Genomic DNA, 21,752 nt, shown 5'->3' on the forward strand with positions numbered 1-21,752 from the left:
TCGTTATAATGTCATACAGAGTATTTTGACTCCTCTAAAAAACTTCACTACTCCAGAATGGCATATGGAATCTCTTTTTTCCCTTGAAGAGAGGTTCAAAGCCTTCATGTCTATAACAGGACTCATGGCAGACCCATGCATGGACCAGACAGGCTCTAAGTAGAAAATTCCCCCACTAAATACTGTGGCTTTTCTTCCAACATTGAGCCCTGTCCTACTGGTTCTGCCCAATAGCCATGTGGAATGGAGGTGCAGGGGGACACGTGTAGGGTGTATGTTCATAGGAAGGCCCTAAATTTTGTGCCTTGTCACAATGAAGCTAGATTCCTGTTGGGTGTGTTGTAAACAGAGAGAAAAAAAATTTCTAACTGAAGAAGAAAGCCTGAAAGGCTCAAATTATTTCTGAGAGAAGTATTTAGATTTAAAATTATCATACTACGGTTAAAACAAAAATATAAAAGCCCTACTCTTACAATCCAAGGTTCCAATATCATGGAAAAATGTCATATTAGCTGGATCCGTGCTGTTCAATATAGTAGCTACTAGTCACATTTGGCTATTTAATTTTAAGTTAATCAAAATTAAATTGGGGAATAAGGATAGCTCAGTGGTATAGTACATGCTTTGCATTCACGAGGTCATGGGTTCAATCCCCAGTACCTCCATTAAAAATGTTTTTTTAATTTAATTTAAAATACACTTCTTCAGTCTTACTAGCCATAGTCAGGTATGGTTAGTGGCTACCACACTGGATAACACAGATATAGCACATTTCAAACACAGTAGAAAGTTCTATTGCACAGTTTTGCTCTAAGTGATTTCCTTTACTCCAACCCTCACTGGATATTACTTGTATTTCTACTTACAATTTAATTGGGCATTAAAATTATAAATATTTTTTAAGTGATTACCTTTCCAAATAGATTAGAAACTCATCTGTTTTTGTTTGTTTGTTTCAACGTTTAGCACATAAAAAGAACTCAATAAATGTCTGTCGAATTGACATGGGCCTCAGAGCCCATTCCCGGGAAGAGTCAGGTCCCTGACTGCGAATTGAGTCAGTCCACTTCTATTACTCAAGATAATGCAATAAAGGCAGAGAACAGACACAAGAAAAATTTACGTGGGCCAAGCAAGGTACAGATGCCAAATAAAAGGCTGAATGCTGTCCCCTGGGAAACCTAAGCATCTCCAAATTAGTCCAGAACTGAAGAATCAGATCACCCAAGGATGCTTCTCTCCTGCTTTCCCTTCACCAGTTCAGTTTTCTCTTCTTGGCTATTACTACTACTATCTTTCCAATCCATTCGGTATCTATAGCTCAAAATCAGGTGTTCTAAGTCCTATTCACCAACTGAAATTACAATCTTAAAAAAAAGCCAAAAGCCAAAACATACACAAAGAAGAAATAAAGAAAAACACTTCAGCTGTTGTCTATCTCTGTATCACCAGGCTGAATGGGATCCAGCCTTCACTTTATGTACATACATCCAGCCCCAGACAAAGACAGAAAAACTTCAAGAGTCATGGTTCCCTAAAGCTAGGTAAGAATGGCCTTGGAGGCTTGTTACATGTTTATACCTAACAAGGAAACACAGTTTCTTCAGATCAGTGAAACAGCATCCAACACCAGATTTGTCCATTAAGAACATTCCCATGTAAACACACGTACAGATGGGAGATAATTCACCCTTTGTGAAGCAAATTCTAAACTTCAAGTTGCACGATGGCAACAGTTTAAGATACCAAGAAATGGGATAGAATGTGGAGAAAAATATCAAAGGGACAGAACTCCTTTCTGGAGTTAGAGGGTAGGGTTCCACCCAAACACACCTTTTTATATGTTGTCTCTCCCGAGGAATCAACACCTCGGTGGCCTATTTTCTTCATGGTCATGCCAGAGGCATAAGGCACCTAGAAAACAGAAGAGTCAAGATTAGTATATGATTCCCATTAACACATCAAACAGCTTACTTAATGGTACATCAAAATAAAACAAAACACTCAACACATCCTTTTTAGGTTAAGAACATTTTATAAAATCTTCCGAAGATCCACCCTCTGCAAACACAGCTATATGGTGTTACTTCCCAATGAATCAACTGGCTAAAAGACACAGAAGAAAACTCCAAAGGACACATTTCACCTTTGGTCCTCAGAAATATGACATGGAAAATAAAAATGAGTATTATTAGAGAAAAGTAGAAACAGGGGAAGTAGGAAACAGCAGCCCCAGAAAAAAGGACAGCCCCTCAGTTTACAAAAGCAAGACAGAAGTAAAGCGCGGCAGACCCAGGTTCTTTTTAGAGACTACTAGCCCTCTAACCTTCAATGCAACATGAACACTATCTGCTCAAACTGAATGCACCAGCAGAAATGACTGAGCCACTGGCAAATGCAAGTACTGTGAGCCCAGATACGAAAAGGCTGAGGTAATAAGATGAATCCTCTAAGATAGGGGTCTCACTGACTTGAAGAGATTCCTGAGAATGTGATGTGGCTTTGTTTTCTACTCACATGACAGCCTCTGAAAAACAGAAGGAGTAAAACCAATGGGGCAGAACCTGGAAGGCTAGTCTCCACAGCCAAGACACCAGCACGACAGACATGAAAGGATTCTTCGTGGTGTCAATACTCATTAATTTAATAAGCCAGAAGGCAAAAAAACTATTAGAAATAGGATGTCACGATCTTAGGGCTTGATACTTAAGTTCTGCTCTTTTTGCTAAGGTCCTGAGTGCCGGAAAACTGTCAGTATATAACCTGAACAACAAAGAAAAACTTAGGAAATCAACAGCGTCAGTATGGTTAAAAGAAGTTCACCATATTACCCATGAAGCAATGCACTGGAGGCATTAACAGCAAAACAAGGGAGTGAGCTTCTGCGTCAGACTGGGTCTGAAGTCCAGCCTTAACGCCACGTATTCATTCTGAGACCTTGGGCAAGCTACAGAACCTCTAATCCTCACTTTCTTCATCTGTTCAACATGAATGACGATGGTACCTACCCTCATAGGGGCTGTTTGAAAGATTAAGTAAGAATACCTACAAAAGGCACTTAGATACATTAAAGATGCTCAATCAATCTGAGCTATTATTAATATTCATAATAAACTGTGATAAAAGTAGAGTTGTATAATTACTAGCCTACCAAAGAGATGTGAGAACCCTATCTAGATTCCAAGGCCCAAGCAGGGGGAAAACAAAGATGTCATAAACAGGTATCCTATCCCAGAATTAAAATTTTAGAATCACTGTATCAGTGTGAAACTCACCTCAGATGCCATGGGTCTCTTGATTCCAGACCCTGTTAAAAAAAAAAGCAAACACAACCGTAAGTGTGTACACATACTCACACAATCTCTATCAAGCACACTGAGACAATCAGGATTTGAGTTGCACTGAACCTGACAATGAGCTCCTGCCTCTTGCTCAAGTGATACCATATCCTTTAGGATAGGGATTTTAAATGTCCCTTCTCACTCACAGAGTCCTTATTCCGTTCTTGTTATAGTCCTTTTTTCTTACAGAAGTGTTCATATTTTCTCTAGGAAATGTATCTGTTCTTGATACATTTAACCATCAGAGCCAGAGGGTCTCATTTGATACCATGGCTGAAAGAGAAAGGGCATAAGAGATACCTAAGACTCACTGGACAGTCTGGGGCTTGATTAATCATTTCTCCTGTAGAGCTAAAAGGGTAAGAACTTTTAGAGCATATCTATGGTGCTTTTCTCCTCTATTAATTACTTCAGAAAAAAGGTAAAGAGTTGGTCTATGGAAACTTTATTTATGATAGCCAAGATATCGAAGCAACCCAAATGTTCATCAAGAGACGAATGGATAAAGAAGATGTGATGTGATGTGATGTGTGTATGTGTGTGTGTGTGTGTGTGTACACATAAATAAAATATTACTCAGCCATAAAAAAGAATAAAATTCTGCCATTTGCAACAACGTGGATGGAACTAGAGGGTATTACGCCTAGTGAAGTAAGTCAGAGAAAGACAAATATTCTATTACTTGTATGTGGAACCTAAAAAATAAAAGAAATAAATGTATGTAACAAAACAGAAACAGACTTACAGATATAGAGAACTAGTGGTTACCAGTGGGAGAGAAAAAGGAGGAGGGGCAAGATAGGGGTGGGGAATTAAGAGACACAAACTACTATGTATAAAATAAATAAGCACCAAGGATATGTCGTACAGCACAGGGAAATGTAGCCATTATTGTATATTAACTTTAAATGGGAGTATAAGCTATAAAAATATTTAATCACTATGTTGTACACCTAAAATTAATGTAATACTGTAATCAACTATACTTCAATTAAAAAAAAAGAGTTGGTCTTGGAGATGTGGAGGCTAAGAACTGGAAGATGCAATGTCAAAATAATGACACATCACTGGGTGCAGGCAGAAACTGGCTCTATGTCCCTACATCCTCATCTAGATTTCTGCTGTAAATGCAACAGGAATTTGCTGGAATTTACTTACTTACCAAAGTAACTTTGACTTGCTAAATATTTAATCAGTGCAGATGTGTAAGTGTGTAGTTAAATCTCATAAATATTATTTATGACTTTTATCAGTTTAAATTTAGGAAAAATTTCAAGAATAAGCATGTTTAGAAAGTGACTAAAAGACCATTATCTATAGAAAAAATACTGAACGGTTAAATCAGTTCTTAAGGGTCTGCCATCCTGTAACCTTCATCAATGATCACACTGGAGACACATGATCACAATTACTCAGGGAGACAGAACTTTCTCCCCTTCATATTGGAGAATGTTGGCCTTTTTTCTTCAAAGACTACTGATACATTACTTTGATCTAGTTCTAAAGAAGTCAAAGGGAATAAAGATTAGCCATGTTAAAGAAAATTAAAAAGAAGTGGTCGAATGGGATGAATCTTCAATAATATAATACTTGAGTGGGAAGACCACAGTTCCAGTCCATGTATAAGGATTAATGTAATGCAACACAGACAAGATAGGATTAAAGACAATCAGGTAAAGCTCTAATTATGATTGTTTAAGACCAATGATCAAGGGCCCTGAGAATTTCAGAATATAGCTGGGCTCAGAGGAGAGAATCTGATAGCCCTTAATAGTACAAAGGCCACAGACTAAGCATTTCTGGTATCAACAAGCAGAGCAGCAAAATTTCCTTCCCCCTCATGAGTCTGAGCAGCAAAATTATGGGGAACAGATGGTTTTCACTCCTCTTCCCAAAAAAGGAGGCAAGGGAAATGTCATCTAGCTGTTAAGATGTGCTACATAAAATGACCCAGAAAATTAGGGAAAAAGCAGAGTCCAATAATCCATGCGTTTTGCAGGATGCTTCATCTTCAGTCATGCTGACTTCAGACAGGTGAAAGCGTGTATTTTAGGACTGGAACCCTAAGCTAACGTTTCCAAGGAATAAGCCAGGATGACTCAGGTTTATGATTAAAACTGCTACCGACTTACTGTAAAATTTAAGGTTTCCACTAACAAAAAAATTAGTCAAACTTTTATCTTAGAACCTTTTAGCTGACAGTCAACATTCTGAGCTATTTAAAAATCAGAAGACCTGGGTTCAAATCCCTGTTACACCAGGCAAACTGTTCTCTATACTTAACTAAAAAACGAGGAACCTATATTAGGAAGTTTCTGCAAAGACTAGATGAGATAAACTAAACCAAAGTACTTCATGAACTGTGTGTGACATGCTATACAAATATGTTGTTATATGTGATTTCTAATGCAAGAGCAAAGTTGGGCCCACAGGAAGATTTAATGTTCAATAACTAGACCTTCATGAAATCCTAATTAGCATCTCAAAATTCTTGTCTCCTCCTAAAACCCTCAGACTCTTCTTTCTCCCAACATCCCCTGTGCAAGTGCACACACAACTACACAATCAGTGATTCTCAGTGAGGAAATCGATATGCTTTCAGTTGAGAAGACAACATTGATTCTGGACTCCTTGGTCAGTGCTCGGCTTATCTCTTCCTTTTCTGTCCCAGGGGAAGGGGTCTGGAGGGAACTGGTAGAACCAAGAGCCAAGTCCAGTCCTAGGCTGACAGTCTATTCTAGAAAATAACCTCCTCTGCATGCAAGGAAGGAGTCACTGGACAAAGTAAACAACGGAGGAAAAAAAGCAGGTAAGTGATTTCAAAGCAGAGAGTAGGTCTGAGGCTTTTCTTACTCCCTAAAAAGTTCTACTTTGCTACCTTTCCTAGTTTTATCACACAAACATGTAGCTCTAGGGCTGCTATAATCTTGCAAAGTACCCAGCATGAAGGTGGGAGGACTTCACTCAGTGGAATATTGTGCCAACTGCTTAGCTATCTGCAACTGCAAAGCTTGGATTCATCCCAAGAACACTACAGCTGAAGCAGTTAAGAGTGCTGGGGTCTACGTAACAATAATCAGAGCAAGTAACACAGGGAGGAGAATCAGGACCCAAGACTCAACTCTCTTCCTTGTCTGAAGTTTTGCCCCCAGGGCACAGACCACAGCTCTAACCTACCAAAGAAGAATAAAAGGGAAGAGAAAAATATCTAGAGAATTTGATCAATGTTACTGTTAACACCCAGCTTGGTCCAGAAACCCAATGAAGAGCAGAGCGAACATTTCAGGGAACCACGTACCACCTGCTAAGGCTTAAGCTCTGCCAATGAGAAACCACACCCTGAGACTGAAGAGTCACTAGCACCCGTACCTGTTCACCTCACAATCAAGCTTTCTCTTCAGAAGGAAGAGGAGTAGAAATGGAAGAGGAGGAGAAATGGGGGGGGGGGGCAGGGAGAAAGACAGATCAACTTAACATGGCAACATCCAGCTTAGTAATGCCTGCCAGCCCATGTTTTAGGAGAATGAGATTCATCCCTATGGATAAGACTAGAATATTATTCAACAGAAAGGTTTCTAGCATCTGTGTGAAAAACACTCTCTGATACTATACTATCATCTTATAATCCATATCCACGATCCAAATATATCATCCTCTTTTTTAGGCAGGGAAACTGAGTACAGGGCAGGATTTCAATGTTAAATTTACTCTTCCTCAGGGAAAAACCTTTCTCCTGAGGAATGTGGGAGCTGTTTCTCCCCATCTTAGCTAAAACTCAGAAGGATTATCATTTAAATGCCTACATTACCATCGGTCCACACTAGGAAATGTGGCACGTGCAAGAGAGGACAGCACACTACCTAAAGGTAGGTATAGAGGCTGACAGCTTGGCTATAAGTGCCATAGGAAAAGTCCTAAACCAGCTTCCCCTCATTGGTTCAATTTTAACACATCTCAGCACCAGTTCAATGCTGAATTATTTTTGCTCCACACCGCCTTCATTTATTCAACAAATATTTATTGATCGTCTGTTATATGCCAAGAATTATGCTAGGCACTATGGATAGAGAGTTATACGTCTGTGACCTGGAGAAGATTACAATATTTCTACTTTTTTCTCCATGACTTGCACATCTTCACATTCTCTTATTACTCCTTAACGCTACCTATAAGACTAAACTGAAATGCTGATGTTTTTAGAAAGGTTATTTCTCTTCACTGACCAAACAATTTATATGTGTATAGCACTTGAAAAGTTTTACAAGCATATCTCATTAGGCTCTCAAAATAGTACTACAGGGTATGGGAACTGTTTGGAAGACTTAAGAGACAAAGCCAACAGTTATGTGTGAAACTTCTTTGGATACTGATTAGGAAAAAAAAATTTTTTTAAAGTATCTCTGAGACAGGAGCCTTGAGAGGAGAAATTAATAACTCTTATTGATTTGTAGATAGGACAATGTCACTGTGGTTATGTTACAACTCCCTCCCTTTCTTCTCTAAAATAAAATCCTTCTCTATAGAAAGGCATCCTGAAATATTTATGGCTAAAATCACATGAAGAGTGGGTTCACTTTAAAATAGTCCAGGGGGTGGAGGTGGGGCAATGGAGAACAGATGCGACAGGACTGGCAAAATGTTGCTGTTGAAGCTAGCTGATGGGTACTTGGAGGTTCATTATACTATTCTCTCTACTTTGTGTATACTGAAAAATTTTATAATTAGAAGTTTAGAAGGAAAAGAAGCAAGTCTGGATAGTCAAGCTTCTTCATCTGAGCTGGCTTCTTTCTGAGAGGTTTCCTCTGGTAAAAGTAAGCATTAAGGATGAAGTAGTTTGTTTCCCTCATGACTGTGTAACTCCTACTTATTAATAGGCCCTGGACCAGTAAGCATTCTAAATAACTAGCTAATGTTGCTCTATTGGAAGCAAAAAATGAAGTCATGACAAACAGGCTGCACCAGAAAAATAATGGTTCAGATAAAGAGCCAATCGTGGTGATTTCAAGCCCTAGTTCCTCTGCAGAAAGAAGGAAATGTAAAAGACGTGGAAGAGCAAGGGTGTACTCACTTAGGAAAAAAAATTTTTTCTGGCCAGGGCAGGCTCAGTCTGGCTGAAATCTATAGACATTAACAAAAGTTGACTTTTAAATAGAAAAAGTTGAGAACTTAGCTCCTTCAGACACAAATGAAGCTACCTGCCCATTTCCAAGCTTAAAAAAAAAAAATCAACAACCATTTATGTTATGAAAAAAATCATTCAGCAAGGGCCTTTGAGATTTTTAGTCTAATCCTCTTACTTGTAAGTAAAAGCACAAGAGCCTAAGGGATATGCTCAAAATCACAGAGCAAAGGCAGCGACAGACCCAGAATTGGAATCCACATTCCTAACTCTCAATTCAATTCTCGTTCTTCTAAACCATCTTGTTTTCAATATCCTGACCACTTAGAGTCTAGGTGGGACAAGAAAGCACCAAGGGAACTAAAATGTTTTTACAAACTAACTAAATCTCAGAACTGCTAATGGACAACATGAACACGTATTTCCTTCCCTTGAGATACTCCTTTCCCTTCCATTTTCAGAGTCTTCCTCCATCAGTTTCTCTCAATAAAATAAAATAAAATAAAATTAACAATAATGCGATTGTTTCTTTGGCAAGTCATCAATGTCCCTGGCAAAAACAGTAGGAAAGTACCTTTCCTTTCTTTTACTGAGATTATCCTTGTTCTAAACTAGACAATGCCAGTTCTAGAGGAGCAGAAGCTGTCTTTCAAGTCTAAACTTGAAAAAGCAGTTTCACAGATTTTAAGGTCCTCTCTAGCAGTTGAAAGTATCTTTTTGTCTTTGTAGTAAGACATGAACAATTTTAACAGAGAGAAAAACTAGAGCTCCATTCACCTCATATTAGAGTTTTCTTTCTGGTTAAGTGGGACCATGACTTGCTCTGATTAAAAGCATAAGGATTATGATTACTGAATTTGCAATGGACCAAAAAAGGGCATCTGATAGACACTCTTTTGTTTTGTTTTTGGGACCTCGGAATTGACTGCAGAATCAGTTACCAATCCTTGGTCTAAATCCACATTAACTTCTAAAATATTTTCTGAAAGAATGATCAATAACTCCACATATGCATGGATGAGCTCAGAATTCTGTTGCTTTTTTAGGAGACCTAAGGTCAGAAGGGGAAATTCCCTTCTGCACTGTTTTTTTCCTTCACCAAGGACTCCTAGTTCAATCAGTACACATTCAACAACAAATATTTAATCTGGTTTAAAGTCAAGTTAGTTCACACGCAGACTTTCAGATTAGTGAGAGAGCAATAAGGCATAGTGGGTAGGGATGTGGGCTCTGAAATCATAACACCTAGGTTGGCTAGGTTTGAATACTAGATCAATCGTTTTCTAGCTAGGTAATCTTGGGCAAGTTGGTTAAAACTCTCTAGGCCTTGGTTACCTCATCTATAAAATGGAGATATAGTAACAAGTACCTCACAGGGTTGTTATAAGAAACCAGCCAGGTATATAGCACCTAACATGTAATATATGCTCTACAAATACTAGCAATTATCATTATCATTGTGAATTATGAAACACCATCTACAGGATGGGACAGGTCAGGGGAAATGAGAGGTGCAACAGAAAGAAAAAAAAAGAGTTGAGACTCAATTTACTGAAGCAAAAGGAAACGGAGTTATGGGAAAAACAAAAGATAGTAATCTGATTCATTTCATACTGTGGATCTGTGATAAAATAAGTTTCTATGTTAAGATAGCAACTTTTTTGAAGAGGGTAGAGGGAAATGGGAGCTAAAGTCAAATAATGCTTGCAAAACAACCACAGCCTTCTCAGAAGACCATGTACTACTACTTTAAAAAGTCTGCAGTTGTTATGGGGAAGAGGAGTTGGCTGCTAGTAACTGCGAGGAGCTCATGCTTCTTCAGCACAGATACACATCAGATCTACCTCTCTTACGGTTGACCCCACAGCACAGAAAGTTGAAACCTAAATGAGGAAAAACAGAAAGTTATCACTTACTTCTGGGGTTCTATTTGCTTACAGTAGAATAAGCATATTGAAAAAAAAAACAACTCTTAAATTTAAAGTTATGAATAGGATCTGTCCTGATCCCCAGCACCATACTATGAAATGTGAGATGATTTTCTGCAGTTCTACTAGGTAAATGTCAAAAAAACCCAAAACAAACCAAAAAGCAAAAAAAAAAAAAAAAAAAAAAAGAGAGAGAGAGAAGGAGAAGCTCTGGCAGAAAAATTTCAGAAGTGATCACAAAACTTGTAACCCAAATAATTTCACTCTGGAGTAACTTCAAATTGGCAAAAAAATTCTAAGGTACAAAGCTCCTTTGGACACAGGCTTCTATCCTTTTAAAAAAGAATGTGTGTACATTTTATTTGAGGGTCTTTCACTCCTGAAGGCAATTCGGCAATATCTAGCAAAAAGCTTTAAAATTAAGTATGTACCATTTGTCCCAAAAGTGGGAATTCATCCTAAGTAAATAATTAGTCAAGTGGACATAGACATATATACAAAGATATTCATTGCAGTATTATATATAATAACAATAATTGGATAGATATAATTGGAAAGAATCTAGATGAATAGGTTATACAAATCATGGTGCAGTCATAAAATAGAATAGTATATAACCATATTTTATGTGTATGTATGGCCACAATGTCACAATAAACTGTTGAGTAGTGGAAAAAGGTGAAAAATTATATAGCATAATACTTTCGTAAAACACTTTTATCTATAAAGTAACATGTATATACACATAGAAAAGGTCCAAAAATTATGTACCTAAATGTTAAAATATGACTATATTGGGTAGTGGGATTAGGTTGATTTTGTAACTTTAAATTTCCATTTTTCCTTATGTACATAAATTTTCTATAACAAATAATTATCCACATAATTTAACAACTAAAGAAAAGAGATATACAGGGATGGCTTTACTGTCATTCTGTTTTACAACCCATTTTTCCTAGTAAACTACTACTCAACAGCCCCACACATACAGACCACCAGCACTCCCCTCCTCACACATTAACTCAAGCTCATTACAATCATATTATGTTGTTGCAGAGACAGACCAGAAGGAAAAATGTGAAAAGATACCTAGAAAGCTGCTGACAACTTCAAGCTACAAATAAGTATGACTCCTATACACTCATTCTCTTTCTCTATTAATTATTACTTTGAAATGTCTATACAACCTGAAACAAGCCTACATCAGCACATATGATAAGAGGTTCTCTCTGAAGACGTTTATCTTTTGTATCTTTCAGAATATCAATGTTCTCCTATAAAACAGAGATCTCTAATTTCAGCATATCTCCTGGATACTTGAAAAATATAAAAGAGCTAGCCTCTAAACTATGCAAATAAGCCAAGAAACCTTTAATGTTACTAAGGTAATTTCAAAACAGCTGAACCACCCAAGTCAAGTGCCAAAGTGAAAACAACCCAATCAATTCTTGCTAAAATACGAAGTTGAATCATCATACCATGTCACGCAAAATTTTTCTGAGTAACTCTGTACTAGTCTTAAGGAAGCACTCCATTTTGGTCCTTGACCCCACCCTAAACTGTGTTTGTGATGGAAAAGGTACTGAAGGAGCTGGTTTCCAGTCACTTGGCAAAACATCGCTGTGACTCTCCTTAAGTTTGTATGCTACTACTAAAGCACTGTAGACTAAGATTCACTATTGGGAAGGAGAAAATGCAGAGGGAGAAAAAAATCAATGTAATTCTGAGAAATGTGAGAAAAGGCAAACTTCAGAGCTGTGTTGACTTTAAAAGAGGAGATAATTGAAACAAAGATACTCTCAGACAGTAAATAGCTCCAACGAGAGAGCTGTCCCTCTCCTCTCCCCCTCCACCACAACTCAGTGTGTGGAACAAAACAGAGTTGGCCTTAATACCAGAGCCTCTCCCTGTGCTTTCAGAGCAGAAGCATTTCCGTCAGAGATGAGATGACATCATCTACCAGATGAGAAACTAAGAGGCAGTGTGTGACTGACTTCCACGTTTGAAGTACACATATAATTTGGGGACGCCAGAGGCTAGCCAGACATGCATTCCTCAGACAACTGGAGTTCCGCCTGAACAGGTCATAGAGGAGCAATCGCAGAGATTCAGCTCAATGAGCTACCAATACTACTGCATAAATGTGTCAACAATTCCCATATAAAGCACAAAGAGACAAGCAGACTTTTTGGAAGCAAAATGCTAATTAGGGACCCTTTTGGTTGATAATACTGAGAGTCAGAGATTTTAAAAGAAAAAAAAAATCAAAAGCAGAAACTTGCAAAAAAAACAAAACAAAAATGTCATCAGTCCAGTTGCTCGCTGGACTATCTCAAACAATCTTTCTGGTCCTCTTTAACTTGAAATGCTGAAAGCCATTTTAATTACACCTCTGCATGTGAGAGGCATAATACTTTATCAAAATGAAAATACATAGAAATATGTCTGAAATGTCAGCCTGCCTCCTGAGAAGTACTGTTTACCTCTAAGAGACAGTGTTAAAAAAAAAAAAAAGTACCATTACTATACCCTCAATAAGAACTAAACCAAGCCAGTTAAGAAAACCAAACCGCATTTCACAGAAAAGCTAAATTTTATTTCCTAGCAGGTGTCAATTTTTCCTAAGGATTTTTCTTGAAAAAGTCATAAAGGCAAGAACACTCTTAGAAACAAAAGCTCAAAAGCAGTCTGATCTACCAGTCCTGGGGTCACCTCAGCTAAGGGCCACCTTAAGTAGTAAGGAATGAACCACAAATTTACTGACTCACCTTGGTAACATACAGACTTCACACAAAGTCTTTACCGGTATTAACAATGTATCTGAACCTCAGTTTCCTAATCTGGAAAATGAGAGAGTTAAATTAAAATATCTCTGTATTTCCCTCCAGTGATAAACTTTTGCTTCTAGTTCTATAAGGCAAATTTCATCATTCTCAGGTCTAAAATATGTTATCTCTTGGCACTAAAATTTTGGTTGAAATTTATGAAAAAATTCTGAGTCCTTCTTAAAAGACTCCAATCTCCTGGATAAGCCAACCCATGGCCAAGAAGCATTTGAGATTTCTGGCAGATAACCACCTCTGAATTTTATTTACAAGTGTGGCTCTAGATATCTTGAAAAAGCAGTGAATATTGCTGAATTGGAATGTACATATTTCAACAGAGAAAGTCTAATGATATCATAATGAACATTAACTGTCCCAACAATGCATTTCAATTACCCCCCCAGATCCTTATGCAAGAAAATCAGAGATACAGAGTTACTTCTCTGCTACCCCTTGCATACTGGTTCTCGTCAGTGAGAACTTGAAGTTTGCCAGGGATGTTTACCAACACTGTGCACAGGAAAGCTAATATACTCTAAGCTATTTATATATCCTAAAAAAACCTCTTTCCATTCTCTCCCCTCAACTTCCCTTTGCCTACTCTCCCTCAACATTACTGATCCTTTGGGACAGTACTTATTCTGAGCGAATTACATATTGCTCAGTTTAGTATACAAGGCAAACAAGATATACTGAACTCCCTTCAAGGAATCTGCCCTTCTCTCTCTTTTTGATAGTATTCTTCAGACTCCAACAATAAGGGGCCTTTTTGGGAATCAGATTAAAAATTAATACTCAATGTATACAGCCATTACAAATAAACAGAAAGAGAAAAAAATAATTGGTGACCAAGTTTAAAAAGATGGAGCAGTTGAGAAAAAAGTCCACTACAAACAGGAAACAATGAAAAAAAACAGATCATACAGGAGACAGGAACAAAACAGAATCAACACATATGTACAAACTAAACAATGCTCTCTTTTGATAGGAAAGGGTGGAGAAGTGAAGTGCTATAGGGGAAATGAGCTAGGAAGGGGTTTCCTCCAGGAAACACCATCAGTCAAAACACTCTCTGCCTTTGAGACTGAATGGTGGCCCAGGGATTTCGAACACAGAGAAAGAGATTCCCTCTGCCAGGTTATCAGAAAGTGGCATGCTTCCTGAGGTATTCTTTTATCTTTGATCAAGAGGATACATCCAATGAAAAAAGGAAAGGGAGAAGAAACTGACAACTTCGGTCTTTTTGGTTTCTTCACGTCGAATAAGAATATCCCAAAATTCTACGAAAGAAAACATCCACTTAAAGGATAAAATAACCTCCCCTTCCTTCTCCCCAGTTCTGAGTTTGGCCAGGTACTACCTCTGTTGTTCACTTCACAGGCTATAGATTTCCATTATATCATCAAAGAAAAACAGGCTGATAAAATGCATAATAGCCAGTAGCTAGCACATATTTGAGCAAAGCTATTAATCAGAAGAGTTTTATATCAACCCAGAACACATACAGAAATTAACAAACAAAACATAATATGTATTTTGATATTCAAAGCTAACCTGTAAGTACACCTTACCAATCAATATCAGATGCTGGATACCTAATAAATCTATATAATTATAATTAACACTGGGCTGGAGCAGCCATGGCAGAAATAAATGGTTAATCAAAAACAATGACATTCTGATGTCAGTTTTCTGACAGAATATACCAAGGGGACAAAAGAAAAAAGGGGCGGGGGTGATGTCAAATCTCTGTGGAGAAAGCAAACAGAAAAACCTATCTCTACTTACAAAATACCAACCAAAATAGTACCTGGTGATATTCTGATTACATGGCATTCTGTGCTATCTTTACATTTCCAGATTTCAGTTTCTCACTCCAGTAAGTGGTATAAGTTGCTTTACCTTTCACTGTATGGAAGAAGTGAAGGGAAAAGGATCAGTCTACAAATGGCTTGCACTGTAGACAAAGAACACAGACAAAAAGCCCTCAACAAAATTCCTACCATATGGAGTTATCCAATTACAGCATAATTTACTGGTAGAGCGCTCTGTTGGGAAGAACAAAGCTACCAGAATCAAGGACTGATGAGACCAACCCTACTATAAAGGTTCAAAGCAAAAATGCTTCAATCCTGGGTCTTCTGGAGTTTTCCTTAGTAGTTAAGAGAAAAATAAGTCAGAAAAGGAGCTGACTTTTCATGATAAAAATCACCTGGTGAAGTGTGACAAATACAGAAATGTTTTGGTCTGAAGCAAAATGAGCTACATACAGGTTCATGATGTTCTAAGGTTTTGAGCACTTTTTTCTTAGGGGAGTCACACATGATTTTATCACACGGCTCTTATTTCAGGGGAGAATAGACACCTTAGCATTTTAACTTTACTTTTTTAACTCCTCTACTAACTTAAAATCAAGTCTGTAAAACAGAAACTCTTTACTCCCTTCCTGGTAGTAAAAAGGGGACTCAGTGGCTGAATTTCAAACTCTTGAAGGACTAGTCAAACTGCAGATAGGGAAACTAGGCTCTTTGTATCCTGGTGTGACAGATGTTGCACTGTCAACACCTTATCAGGGCTGATTTTATTTTTTTAAGTGGTGCCACCGTCCAAATAATGAAGATAGAGGAGAAAGGAAGAGAAGGGATAAACTTCCTTTACACACCAAACAGCTGACAGCAAACTGCAGTACCTTTTATTAATAACCAAAGTTTAAGAACAAGCACATGTTGATGGCCGCTGTAAGCTGATATTCATTTATAACTGCCTCCCTCAAATCCAAACATGGTAATTACTCTATGGGAAAAGATGTCAAATATCTCTTAGAGCATATGGTTTGTTCTACCCTCTGTATTTCACTCCTCAGCAGCGTAAAAGACAAGCTCTGGCTTAATGGCTAAATAATCTAGACGGGTTTAATATAGCCTTGGAACAACTAATTGTTCTAAATTATCTGTCCTTCCTAATTTGAATGCCAAAAGATTTTGAGCCTCCAAAGGTTTTGAGTGGCTTATCTAAAACATCAGTCAATCTGTCCCTGAATCCTGATATTCTTATTTTGTATCCACTTTCAACACTGCCAGAAAACCTTGTGAATTCAGCTAAACATCTAAGGACAGTAAGTTGGTTTCAGGATGATTAAAACACAAACATACACTCTCCTACCTTGAATTTCTACAAAGCTGGCCTTCTAGCCTTTAACAATTTAGTAAATTATAAACCACTCCTTATTCCTGCCAATGTGTTAATTCCCCAGTACCATCCAGAGCATCACTCCCCTCCAATCACAAATAAAACACATTCTCTATAGCTTTTATTGCATCAGAATCAAACATCTTATGCTCTTCAAAAACATATCCTTGAAATGAAATACTCTATTAAATTAAATTCAGTAAGCCAAAATCTAAGTGGATGTGCAGAGACAGCAAAAAGTCAACACTCCATATCCACACACAATAATTTCATGTTTTCAGGAATATTTATGAGAATATTTCTTAATTTATTAGTCCAACTGTTATAGTACTTGCCAAAGAAGCAGAGAAGGCGGGTGTAAGAAATTAAAGTAAAAAAAGGAATCTAAAGCTATTTATTCTTAGTCATTATTACACCTTGACTTCACATATGAATGTAGTAGAACCAAGGCACTGTAAAGCCCACTGAAACCAAATATTTGATTTTCTAGTTTTTCAATAGAAAAAAATTTATAAAATCTGAATTACTACCTGCTAATCCTAGGATCTGGGGAAAAAACCTAAAAATATCAAATAGTGACATTTAAAAAAGATGGTAGGACTATCTTAAGTAGGAGTAGAGACCTGAAGAGGAGGAAGATACATCAGTATGTGACAGAAATATTTCTTTTTAACCCTAAATCTGTCCACCTGGCCAATATTTCCATGAGACAGAGGCTGAATCAAATTTTGGGATATAAACATACAGCTTTTAAGATTAACCTGGTTTCTAACACCTGATTTGATAGTTAAGAAGTTTAAGAACTATACACAACCATTCTTTCTGCACTGGAGGAGGGGAGAAAAGGTTTTAAATTAAGGAGTACTGTATTAAAAACTGTCATTTTTACCTTATCCTTCTTCACAGTTAGAATGCAACATGAGTTGTTCTGGCCCTCTAATCTTTTTAGGAAAGGCAAAAATCACTCTCAGGAAACTAAAAATAGATGTACATAAATAAAACTGCAGTTTATGAAGAAGATATTTGTGACCAAGTATTCGCTCATCTGAGCTGGAGCAGGAAAAGTGGAACCGTCTATTTAGTCAATTCAAAATGGGTAGGATGCAATACCGGGCCTAAGGAAATGTCAGCGTCTCAAGTAAAGCATCCATCATCTGGCAGCCTGTCCTGTTCACAGTGTAGAGGCAACAGTAACTGTGGAACACCAGACACTTCTGACAGAAGCTCTAGAACGTCTGACTCAGACTCCCCCCGGCCACACACACACACATCCCAACACCACACATTTTCCCTCCTACACACAATCTGTTGCTTTTCTTGTGGGCTTCTCAGCCCTCCCTCAATCTTCAATAGTTTCTAACTACTTTGAGCTATATTCCCTGGCTCTGTTCTCCAAGTGCCAATCTTCTGCCTAAGCATTCTTCCAGTCCATTTCCTATTATGCAATATTCTCCCACAGCACTTAGAGCCACCCCTACCCTATCCTTCTCAGGCCTAATTCCCAGCATCACCTCCCTCAGCCTCTACCGCAATTCAAGACTCCATCATTGCACCTTCTCCCTCTGTTTTCAGGGGCTTTCAGCCCTAATTTTCTACATTCCTCAGACTCTCTTCAAATTTTCCCATTCCTTCCCAAAGCTGGGCAGTCTAGAGATAAGAGTCACCAAAGGAGGATGTCTGATAAAATGTGTACGTGTGTCTGTGCGACCGCCCGCGTGTTTATGTGTAGGGTGCGTGGGGGAGTGGGGAATGCACGAAGGGAGAAGGAATGACGCACTGGGGAAGCCTCTGAGGAAAGAGACGGCTCCAAATAACTCCAACTTCCAACAAAATCCACAATTCCCTAACTCTCCAGCAATCGAAAGCGTCCCGTAACGTTTCCAGGTCTTTTAAGTCCCATGGCTTCTCTTCCACATTTTTATCCCATTAACCCCACAATCAGCTTGGATTCTGCCTCTCACACTACGTAATTCCGCTCTACTTATGAGGCCTCCTTTCACTCCACTCTTTTATCTTCTCCCTTCGGTTCCCATTCTGTTTCATTCTTGCCCCCACCGACAATCTCCATCCTTTCCTGACCCTACTCTTCGAAGTCCTCAACTCGGTCTCCTCCAACACAACCAACGTTGACATCCTCCCTTTTCTTAGTCAAATCCATCCTCTCCTCAGACTCTCCCCTGCCCGCTGAGAAAGCCCTGCTATAAGAAAGCCTAGCCCTCTGTTCTCCTTACCGGCAACGCCTCGGACATCCCCAGCTACAGGTGCCCTTCCTGGGTCTCGCTCTTCCTCCCAGCGCACAGGCGTCATCCGCCCCCAGACCACGCCCCACCCTGATTACCTGAAGACGAGGTGCAGGGAGGGACCCCGGAATCCACGGATGAAAACCCCACCACCGACGGCCCAGAGGAGGCCGACGCCATCTTGGCAGCCCCCTCCCCCTCAGCGGCCTCGCTCCCTTTCAACGGGCTCTTCTTCTCGGAGTCGAATCTTCCCCACGTCTCTTCACATAACCCGCGCTCTGCGGGCCCCCTCCTGCCCCCTCCGGGGCCTGCCTCTGAAACGTCGGGCCGGCTCCTAGACCAACTCAGGGCCGCACCATTCGGCTGGCATGGGGGTGATCTGCCGTCTCGCACCCGCTCCGCAACTTTAACCGCTTTCCGCGAGCTACTTTCCCCTTTCACATGAGACTAAGCTCAAGCCGTCTGCCGGAACCCCGCGTCCGGACGAAACCACACCTAAAAGAACAACGGGGTGTGAGAAGTCCTGGCTGAGCGAACGCCCCCTCCCCCTCCTCCCTAGCCACAGCCTGTTTATCGCCCAACCCCACCTCTCCACTCAGGGCGGCCAGGGAAATCCGGGCACTGCGCATGCGTCTAACCTTCTCCGCGGCCCTTTCCACCCAATAGAGGGGAGGGAGGCCCTGAAGGGAGTCAAGCCAATCAGGAAGCAGCTATTGGTCACATGATGCGGGTCCCTCACGCCCTAACGAATCCAAGGGTCGAAGACAGCGCGCCTCCTCCTGACCGTAGACCGTCCCTACGGTGGCTCGATGGGTCCATCTAGGTTCAGCTCTCTGAAGGGGCTGATTTGCGGTGCCTGATCTCCAGAAAAAATTCCGCGGGGCTGGCCCTTTCGATTTCACAGTCCAGGGAAGAACTCCCGACAGAAGCGCTGGTGTCAAGTCAGAGTCGTTAAAGAGTTGAATATCACAAAACATCACATGCCATCAACCATTCTTCCGGCTTTACTGCTTTGTTTACTATTTAGTTTAATGTGCGTGCACATCTTGTTTTCCTTTAACATTCGAAACAGGTCTACACTTGTCCTCAAGCGCAATTCTGAGCACAGTGACGGAGCTCAGGAAATATTTGATAATGAACGAATGAACTGTCAAAAAAAGGCCAAGGAAGATGATCAGAAACATATCACAATCTTCCTGCGATCCAAGCCCTCAGCCTCCGTCAGTTACCTAAGCTCCAAAGGGCAAGGAGACAGCGAAATTCTCCATTCTAGTGTAGTCTTCGTTCTTACCCTGCTCTGTTTTAACAAAATGCCCCGGAGATTATGAACACTGGTGGGGATCTGAAGACGTGACTCTGAACAGAATGTAAGCTTCTAGAGACCAAGTACTGTGTTTAACTCTTCTATCTCCAGCTGCTCCCATGGTATAACTGTACATAGTAAGGGCTCAATAATTATTTGTGGAATGAATAAATGAAGAGGAATGTAGCGGGGGATCCTCGAATTTGCAGCCCCCATGATGGCCTGGTTATCCTCTACCTGGATATCTTCTGGGTCTTTGAGAAGGAACCTAGGACCTGAACATCCAGGAAATATCCGCACCCGTTTACCTCTGCCTTCTATCCCTCCTTCACCAAGATCGAAAACAGTTGTTTCCCTGCTGCCACCTGCTGGGTTCTTCATCTTCCTTTGAGTACTGAAGATACACAAACTTCAAATGGTTGTATTGCAATTTGCAGTTCCATAGCAATGAAATTGTATAGCGTTGAAGTATTTTATGATTCTGATTTTGAAAGTGGAAATAGACCGATAAAGCCCTGACTCACCAAGGCGGTAGGTCAACAAAGGGATCTTCTCCCTGGGATTTGATCTGTGAATTTGATTTTAGCCCTTTTGAAAGGAGAGATCTCTGTTTTGTAGCTTCTTAGGGGTCTTTGTTTCTCCTTTATGTACTAGAAAATAGCTACTGTTACTCCTACTACCTTGTATTATGTCAGTTTGTTTACTTGTTTGTCTCCCTCATAAGACTGAGCATTTCAGGGCAAAGATTACATCTTACCCGTTTTTATATCTCAAGCATCTAGAATAGTGCATAACACAGAGTAGGTGCTCAATACATATATCCTGAATATACAAATGGATGAAAGCAAAATTCAAAAAGTGGAGCTAGGGCTGTCTCCCATCTTTTCCCCCTAAACCTTGTCTCTGCCCCCACTCCCTCTCAATTCCTAGGATGGCCTCTGAGTCATAGAGCCACTCTTCCTCAGTAACATTCCTGGCATAGCAGAACTGGGGTGACGTGGCAGGGTGTGGAAGCAAGGGCAGAGCAGGACATGCTGGCTTGGGGCCCCCAAGGAAATGGAAAAGAGAGTTCACCAATATACACTTTGGAAAAGGGGGGAAATCTGGTGCGCTCAAAATAGAGTCACACATACAAACTTGAAGAGAATAGTGCATACACAGACAGACACACAGCACTTTGTTAAAGTGATCTTCATATCTTAGGACAGCTCCTAAGGTCAAAGTGGAGTAGCTACAGCCTGGCAAGATCAATGTAGAGGCAAAATAAAAGGATAGGTACCTTATTCATTCACTTAGTCATTAATTCATTCATTCACCGAATTAACAATATTTAACCTCAACTATGTCCTAGGTACTTTGGGAATTCCTGGTATACACAGATGAAGATAAAATTCCTGCCTTCAAAAAGATCACAGACTAATGAGAAAAACAGACACATAAATCATTAGAATAAAACATAATAAGTGTCATCATAGAGTATGCACAAGTGCTGTGGTTTGACAATCATATTTTCAGAATAAAAAATGCAAAGAGAAGTTGACACATTCTTGACAATTTCACAGACTACTTGAGATTTGAATTATTCCAGAGAATCTAGGAGGCATGATCTTCATGGGTATAGGAGCTGTGACTGGAAAGAGAGGAGTGGGTGTGTGAGAAGGCTTCACTGTCCTACAGAATTGGAATTTTGCCAGGTAGACAAGGAAAGAAAGGGATTTTAAGGAGAAGGAAAACCATGGAGGCAAGACAAGAGACTTGGGTGTTAGAAATGATGCTAGAATAGGATGATGTGGCAGGAGGTGAGGCT

General features: G+C 39.6%; 1 protein-coding gene and 1 pseudogene across 8 annotated transcripts in view; both read right to left on the bottom strand.

Moving 5' to 3' along the window:
* Positions 1-19,374, bottom strand: part of PIP5K1A (phosphatidylinositol-4-phosphate 5-kinase type 1 alpha) — a 33,815-nt gene extending 14,441 nt beyond the window's left edge. For 2 of the 8 annotated variants that reach the window (XM_014560784.2, XM_032464311.1), the window contains exons 1-4: positions 18,741-19,206; positions 10,305-10,343; positions 3,276-3,307; positions 1,834-1,914 (exon numbers count right to left, since the gene is read on the bottom strand). In XM_014560784.2, coding sequence (XP_014416270.1) covers positions 1,834-1,914; positions 3,276-3,307; positions 10,305-10,343; positions 18,741-18,822 — 234 coding nt within the window. In that variant the 5' untranslated portion in view covers positions 18,823-19,206. The other 6 variants (XM_032464312.1, XM_032464316.1, XM_032464315.1 and 3 more) reach the window with 6 other exon arrangements.
* On the bottom strand, positions 262-384 carry LOC116658864 (annotated as a pseudogene).
* Positions 19,375-21,752: the final 2,378 nt, after the last annotated feature.

Source organism: Camelus ferus, chromosome 21 (genome assembly GCF_009834535.1).
Source record: "Camelus ferus isolate YT-003-E chromosome 21, BCGSAC_Cfer_1.0, whole genome shotgun sequence".
Lineage (NCBI taxonomy): Eukaryota > Metazoa > Chordata > Mammalia > Artiodactyla > Camelidae > Camelus > Camelus ferus.